Raw genomic sequence first — 8,333 nt, 5'->3', positions numbered from 1 at the left:
GCACAAGCAGGAATCTTGGCCCTTGTCATTTTAAGCAGAGAGATGCAGTCTCCAGGTGCAGGTGACTGTAAGTGGAGAGTGCAGAGCGTCCCCAGGACAGCAGGTGCAGCAGGTCCTGTCCCCTGCACAGAGAAGTGACAGAAAGGATGTTCAGGGGCTTTGGGTTTGGGTTGGTTTCTACCAAGTGCCTTTTCTGAAGGCCCCAGTAACATGGTGGTGGGAGCACAGATGTTCCCGTGTCTGAACAGAGACATTGTCATTGGTTGTTCTTTCTGAAGTGCCGACAGCTTCCTTTTCCCCCTAATATCAAAAGAATGGCATAGATCAGGGGTGTCCAACCTCTGGCTGACTAGTTGGGAAATTTGGCATGAGACTTCCCCCCTGCAAGGCTGGGGCTGGGCTTTGCCACCCCCCCCCCCACCCCCTTCCTAAACGTCTCTGCTCTCCGTAGAGTCTGGGCCATGCCCCCTTCCCTCCCCTGCACCTGCAGCTTCAGGTTAGGAGTTAGGACCCAACCGTGCCCCCACCCTGGGGCTGGGCCATGCCTGGTCTGCTCCCCCCCCCACCCCGCCCAATTAGATAGATGGAAGCCCCACCGCACACACACTCATTGCCAGATCAGGACCACCAGTTGGATCTGGCCTGCAGACAGATTGGGAACTGCCCATCCAGGCCACTGGGCAAAATGTTGGATACCGCTGGTACAGACCATGCACCAAGGAGCTTGCACTTTACTATGAAAAAAGGTGGTAAGTAAAGCACCTGCTTCACTTTCAATAGTCCGGTCCTTGTGTCCCGACAGAAACTCTCTTCGTTATTCTAATGAGTTGGCCCCAGTTGAAGACAACCAAACAACCAAGCAGAAACTGAGCTCCAGCAACATGCCCTGGGGTCGCCACCACGTGGACAGGCCAGTTCACAGGCACATTTCCAGAGCCAGCATCTGAACCCTCATTTGATATCTGGATTGCAAAGAACCTGAACGCCCTCCTGGTCTCTACACATTATCTCAGCCTGTAGGTGCCTCATCCTGTCCTAGCCCTGAATGTGCTCTGCGCTCAGCGGAGCTAGTTCCACATGTGCAGAATGACCAGGTCCTACTGAGCCCGGTGCTAACACTCCTGTTGGCATTAATGGTACCAGGAGAATCCCAGAAATGCCAATATCTTGATTAAAACCTCTGCATTTTGAGTGGTGGTAGCAGATCTGTGGTTGCTCTTTATGGCTTAAAATACATTTGGGTATATTTTGTTTTCCACTGCACAGATTATGATGCAGGCCAGTGGATTGAAGTAGCAGCAAAGTAGGTTTAGCTTGGATATCAGGAAAAAACTTCTTCCCTGTTTGATCAGTGAGGCGTAGGGAAGTTGTGGACTCTCCATCACTGGAGGTGGCAAGAAGAGGTTGGACAACCACTGCTCAGGGCTGATGTAGATAAAGCTTTGCCTATGCTCTGCTGTGAGGTTTTACCATGCTTCTGGGCTTTTCTGCTTGAGCCATGCAGCCAAGGATAATTTTATTTTGCCTTTTTAGTACTAAACACCAGGGTTTCTTTTCTTTCTTCTTTTTTTGAAGCCTTCTCCAGGAGCGTTGGGTGTTGTCTGAAGTCAAGGCTGGGATGTCAATTGGCATCTGCCACTGTTTCTGGTGGGACTTAGCCCTGGAGGTTCCTGGCTGCAGGGTCTTGCCCCTCCACTCAGGGTCAGAGTGGTAACCATATTTGGGGTCCAGAAGGAATTTTACCCCATGGTCAGATTGCTACAGCCTGGGGAGGAAGGGAGAGGGCAGGTTTTCCTTCCTCTGCAGGGTGGGACATGGCTCTCTTCCTTTGATCTCTCGTGCATATTTGAACAACTTTGCTGCAGCAGAGCATTGGCCACTTTCCTCTCCCTACTGCATCTGTAGCAGCTTAGGGTGTTATGTCTTGTTATGACTCCCCCCGCTGTCACACATTGACACTATTATTAGCTTACTCAATACATCATACCAGAACACAGAGCACCTGGTAGTCAGGGCAGCCTGCACTTCAGCTGCTACAGGGGCAGGGAGATACCAGAGTTTTAGGGCACTTGTACATGCAACAAGATTTCCCGTTTGCACTACCGCAACTGCATTTGTGTTTGCACAATTGGGATTTCCTGCCACTTTAAAAGTTTTTTCACCACATTAAACTAAAGCAGCTTGGACATATTTTAGTTTGTGTCACTGCCACTTGCATCACCCTATCTATGGATTCCTGTCATGCAGACACAGAACCACTCAAAAACATGTAATGAGCCTCTTTGTCCACCAGATAGCATTTTAAACTGGTGCAACATGGCAGCCCCATCTGAAGCTGTGGGGTGCTGCAAACCTCTCCTCTTCCCTCCAGCCTGCACTGGGAGTGGCGGGGGGACACATGCTGCTGCCTGCATGAGACAGAGTCATACACTTCATCCCTGTTTGCATGGAGACAGCTTCCCACTCCCACTGGCAGGGCAGAGGGTGCAGCGGGCTGTGGGTCAAGAGTGAGAGGCACCAGCAGGGTGGCGGGGGCTGGGGGGTATGGGCTGTGGGTGGGGAGTGAAGGGTACCAGCAGACCTGGGGGCAAGGGCTGCGGGTCAGGAATGAGGGGCATGCATAGAACTGGTGGGGAGGCTGTGAGACAGGACTACAGTCCTCCCCCTGAGTGACAGGCTACACTTCCCAGCATCCCCCAGCTGTCCGGGCTTGGTACAGGTTCCATGGGGACCTACAGATCACTGCCTTGTCTCAGGGATGGCATAATGTCCTTTCTCCATCAAGTCACACAGCAGAGACTTTCTCAACACTCGTGTGTGTGTGTGTGTGTGTGTGTGTGTGTGTGCGTGTGTGTTCCTCAAATATTCTCCAGTGAAATAAAGTGCATGTTCTCCTGTCTGCCTGTCTCCATATTGCATATATACTGCCAGAAACACAGTCTAAACTTGGCAGTTTTTGAGCTGACGCCCACTCTGCTGCTGCCCTTACCCTGCACCCAGAGCACGAGGAGCCAGAGGAGCTGAGTCTGCCACAGCATGCTGCTTCTGCACCGACTGACACGGAGCTGAAGGACACCAAGTGTTAAACTGGCCCCTTTATAGCTGCTCCCCAGAGCAGGGCGCAGTCACTGGGGCAGTCACATGCAAACCAGCAGCTCCATGTAAAGGGACCTTCCCTGGGGCCTGAGACAGAGACTGCAGGGCTGGGGTACAGACAGCCCTGATGGATGAGTTCATCACCATTTCCTGACTGAGAGAAGCACTTGCGGCGGTCCTATGCAAAGGAGCAGCTCGATGCCAGTCTGCCTTCCCCTTGGGTCCAGGACAGAGACTGCAGGGAAAGGGCGGAGAGCCTCAGCTGTGAAGGCAGATACCACCTCCAGGTCCTCAGGGCATGGCACATATGGTGGGGAAGTCCTTTTCCCAGGTCTCCTTCTTTTCTCTCAGCACCAGTGATACCCTAGTGACCCCCTTCCCTTGATGCTGAGACCTGGGGGGCAGCGAGCATCAAGCACCCTTTGTGTGTGATTTTCCCCCTCCACTCACTCCTGGTCCTGCTTTGCTTTCTCTAGGGCTGCAGGTTCTTGCTTGAATCCCTATTGTCTGCCTCGGCAACACCCCACCAGGCTGCTCACCGCAGCCTCAGCTCTCGTTTCCTTCCCTGCCTCTGCCTTGTGTTTATACCAGGGGCAGGCAAAATGCAGCCCGCGGGCCAGATGCAGCTCACCAATCAGCCTTTCCTCCCCCTGATGCTTGCAAATGGACTTCTTGATAATTTACTTGGTAACTCCCCAGTATGAAGGTCGGGCCGACCGGTCCATCATTGCCGGGGTCCTTCTATTGGCCTTTACTAAAAAGGGGGAATCGTTGGTCCTTTTCCAGCCCTGGGAATGCTAAGTGCCATGAGTGCCCTCAAGACTCCCAGATAACGACCACTTAGACAACGGGACAAGACACAGTGGTACCCCACGGGCTGTGGGCACTTTCCCAGGAAGCGAGAGGCCCAGGCTCTCGTTCTCCTCACTTACAGGGGTTTTGATCCTGCAACATTTACATCCCAGAAAGTGCCTTAAGCACCAGTCTGTGGGGTGGACACAGCCCAGAACAGGCTCCAGCCCTCCCCTTGCAGCTGGGGTCCTGGGCTGGATACAGGGAAAGATGTGTCAGAGCAGGAAGAGGCAAGAACCCCAAGAGAGTGAGGCTGAGAGGTGGATGCTTCACTGTTGGGTGGGTGTGGGTGGGAGGTGCTGGCTTCTGGTCCAAAGCCCTCCATGGCTTTTCTGCACCTTGCATTCAAGATTCAGTGGATAAAGTGGAGAAGGGGAGGGCTGTTCTGCCCTGTCAGGAACACTGGAGAGGGCCCAGATCCTGGAAACTGCATGTCAGCCCAGATCCCACAGGGAAAATACAGGAGTGGGTAAGCGTCCCTGTACAAGGGAATCGCTACAGCGTGTAAGGGCAAAAGTTGCACATGTGAGACTCTGTCTGTGGCGTTCAGAAATGTAAAGTAAATGGATGTAGTGCGATGTCTGTGGGAGAGCTCGTATTTCAGTTTGGTTCTCCAAAGATCAAGGCTAATGTCCCCAACACTTTAGCAAGTTTTGACTTTTCAAGGTAGTAAGAACAAACAAGGAGATCGGCTGATCGCACCAGGCACCAGGGGGACATTGCATGTTCATACTGACAAGGAGAAGAACTTCACAAGGACAAGGAAGACGGTGGAGACCCACATCAGGAGTCCCTGGCTGTGAGATAATGGGGAAGGGCTGGCAAGAGTGAGAGGCACCAGCAGGGTGGCGGGGGCTGGGGGGTATGGGCTGTGGGTGGGGAGTGAAGGGTACCAGCAGACCTGGGGGCAAGGGCTGCGGGTCAGGAATGAGGGGCATGCATAGAACTGGTGGGGAGGCTGTGAGACAGGACTACAGTCCTCCCCCTGAGTGACAGGCTACACTTCCCAGCATCCCCCAGCTGTCCGGGCTTGGTACAGGTTCCATGGGGACCTACAGATCACTGCCTTGTCTCAGGGATGGCATAATGTCCTTTCTCCATCAAGTCACACAGCAGAGACTTTCTCAACACTCGTGTGTGTGTGTGTGTGTGTGTGTGTGTGTGTGCGTGTGTGTTCCTCAAATATTCTCCAGTGAAATAAAGTGCATGTTCTCCTGTCTGCCTGTCTCCATATTGCATATATACTGCCAGAAACACAGTCTAAACTTGGCAGTTTTTGAGCTGACGCCCACTCTGCTGCTGCCCTTACCCTGCACCCAGAGCACGAGGAGCCAGAGGAGCTGAGTCTGCCACAGCATGCTGCTTCTGCACCGACTGACACGGAGCTGAAGGACACCAAGTGTTAAACTGGCCCCTTTATAGCTGCTCCCCAGAGCAGGGCGCAGTCACTGGGGCAGTCACATGCAAACCAGCAGCTCCATGTAAAGGGACCTTCCCTGGGGCCCGAGACAGAGACTGCAGGGCTGGGGTACAGACAGCCCTGATGGATGAGTTCATCACCATTTCCTGACTGAGAGAAGCACTTGTGGCGGTCCTATGCAAAGGAGCAGCTCGATGCCAGTCTGCCTTCCCCTTGGGTCCAGGACAGAGACTGCAGGGAAAGGGCGGAGAGCCTCAGCTGTGAAGGCAGATACCACCTCCAGGTCCTCAGGGCATGGCACATATGGTGGGGAAGTCCTTTTCCCAGGTCTCCTTCTTTTCTCTCAGCACCAGTGATACCCTAGTGACCCCCTTCCCTTGATGCTGAGACCTGGGGGGCAGCGAGCATCAAGCACCCTTTGTGTGTGATTTTCCCCCTCCACTCACTCCTGGTCCTGCTTTGCTTTCTCTAGGGCTGCAGGTTCTTGCTTGAATCCCTATTGTCTGCCTCGGCAACACCCCACCAGGCTGCTCACCGCAGCCTCAGCTCTCGTTTCCTTCCCTGCCTCTGCCTTGTGTTTATACCAGGGGCAGGCAAAATGCAGCCCGCGGGCCAGATGCAGCTCACCAATCAGCCTTTCCTCCCCCTGATGCTTGCAAATGGACTTCTTGATAATTTACTTGGTAACTCCCCAGTATGAAGGTCGGGCCGACCGGTCCATCATTGCCGGGGTCCTTCTATTGGCCTTTACTAAAAAGGGGGAATCGTTGGTCCTTTTCCAGCCCTGGGAATGCTAAGTGCCATGAGTGCCCTCAAGACTGCCAGATAACGACCACTTAGACAACGGGACAAGACACAGTGGTACCCCACGGGCTGTGGGCACTTTCCCAGGAAGCGAGAGGCCCAGGCTCTCGTTCTCCTCACTTACAGGGGTTTTGATCCTGCAACATTTACATCCCAGAAAGTGCCTTAAGCACCAGTCTGTGGGGTGGACACAGCCCAGAACAGGCTCCAGCCCTCCCCTTGCAGCTGGGGTCCTGGGCTGGATACAGGGAAAGATGTGTCAGAGCAGGAAGAGGCAAGAACCCCAAGAGAGTGAGGCTGAGAGGTGGATGCTTCACTGTTGGGTGGGTGTGGGTGGGAGGTGCTGGCTTCTGGTCCAAAGCCCTCCATGGCTTTTCTGGACCTTGCATTCAAGATTCAGTGGATAAAGTGGAGAAGGGGAGGGCTGTTCTGCCCTGTCAGGAACACTGGAGAGGGCCCAGATCCTGGAAACTGCATGTCAGCCCAGATCCCACAGGGAAAATACAGGAGTGGGTAAGCGTCCCTGTACAAGGGAATCGCTACAGCGTGTAAGGGCAAAAGTTGCACATGTGAGACTCTGTCTGTGGCGTTCAGAAATGTAAAGTAAATGGATGTAGTGCGATGTCTGTGGGAGAGCTCGTATTTCAGTTTGGTTCTCCAAAGATCAAGGCTAATGTCCCCAACACTTTAGCAAGTTTTGACTTTTCAAGGTAGTAAGAACAAACAAGGAGATCGGCTGATCGCACCAGGCACCAGGGGGACATTGCATGTTCATACTGACAAGGAGAAGAACTTCACAAGGACAAGGAAGACGGTGGAGACCCACATCAGGAGTCCCTGGCTGTGAGATAATGGGGAAGGGCTGTGACAGAGCGAAGGAAGTGCTGGGTGCAGGGTACGAATGTGAGCAGCATGTGGCTGTGCTGCTGTGTGTCAGCCGAGTCCCTGGGCTGTGGCTGGGCAGGAAGCAGCTGGTGCTGGGAACAGCAGGACCTGAACCGAGCAGGGAGCTTTTTGTACTGGGCTGTAGCACTGTGAGAGGGGTATTACCATACTGCTGGCAGTAATAATCTCCAGCATCACCAGCTTCAACCCGGCTGATGGTGAAAGTGAAGTCAGTGCCAGACCCACTGCCACTGAACAGCTCGGGGATCCCTGAGGGGCGATTGCTTGTGTAGTAGAGAAGGAGCTTAGGAGCCTGCCCTGGTTTCTGCTGGTACAAGGCCATGTAGCTGCTAACACTGGAGCTGGTTTTGCACTTGATGGTGACTGTGTCTCCTGGGGACACGGCCAGGGACTCTGGAGTCTGAGTCACAACAATGTCCCTGCTGGAGCCTGCAATGAGAGAAACAATTAACACGGAACAAACAATTCACATAAATAATGAAAATTAAACTATGATTAAGAAAGAGAAGTGGTTCTCTATTTTTGTTTGAATGTTTCTCCTCCTATGTTCTTTCATAAATCTTAAATGTATTTCGGCTCCCAAAAATGTTAAAAGAAATAAGCACTCTTATGTATGGATAACCCAATCCCTCCACCCAAATATCCTATATAATTCCAGAAGAGTCATTGAATTTTTTAAAATTAAAATTGTTTTGCAAACATCTCTGTCCTGCTGCTGTCCTTACTCTTTGCCCAGAGCAGGAGGAGCCAGAGGAGCTGAGTCTGCCACAGCATCTTGCTGCTTCTGCACCGACTGACACGGAGCTGAGAGACACCAAGCGTTAAACCGGCCCCTTTATAGCTGCTCCCCAGAGCAGGGCGCAGTCACTGGGGCAGTCACATGCAAACCAGCAGCTCCATGTAAAGGGACCTTCCCTGGGGAACAGGGCACAGGCACCAAGGAAGGAGCTAATGACAGCCCTGCCCTGTGAATATAAACACAACTCACCAAGCGCTGGAGGAAGCACCATGTCCCTAACCAGCTCCCTGGCTCAGACCAGAGCATCCCTGTGTGTACCAGTTGCAGAGAGGGCACCTGAGGTCTGTTCTGGTCCTGCTCGTACAGAGAGCCCTCTTCTGTGAGTGCAGACGCGCTCAGGGAGAACAGGGAATCTCTTGATTTACTATTGCAGGACCCTGATCTTCCCTATCTTAGCACAAGTCTTGTACCGGCGTTCCCCAGTCCCAGCAGTGCAGGGCTGCTGATCTGCATGAG

General features: G+C 53.0%; 1 gene segment (V, D, J or C); it reads right to left on the bottom strand.

The window, feature by feature from the left end:
* LOC112548781 overlaps nucleotides 1-7,870 on the bottom strand; it is a 30,690-nt gene extending 22,820 nt beyond the window's left edge. The window contains 1 exon segment of the V gene segment in view: nucleotides 7,828-7,870. Coding sequence covers nucleotides 7,828-7,852 — 25 coding nt within the window.
* Nucleotides 7,871-8,333: the final 463 nt, after the last annotated feature.

The sequence above is a fragment of the Alligator sinensis genome, unplaced genomic scaffold (genome assembly GCF_000455745.1).
Source record: "Alligator sinensis unplaced genomic scaffold, ASM45574v1 scaffold2044_1, whole genome shotgun sequence".
Lineage (NCBI taxonomy): Eukaryota > Metazoa > Chordata > Crocodylia > Alligatoridae > Alligator > Alligator sinensis.
Note: the sequence above shows the minus strand (reverse complement) of the source record. Positions and strands in the feature narration are given on the sequence as shown.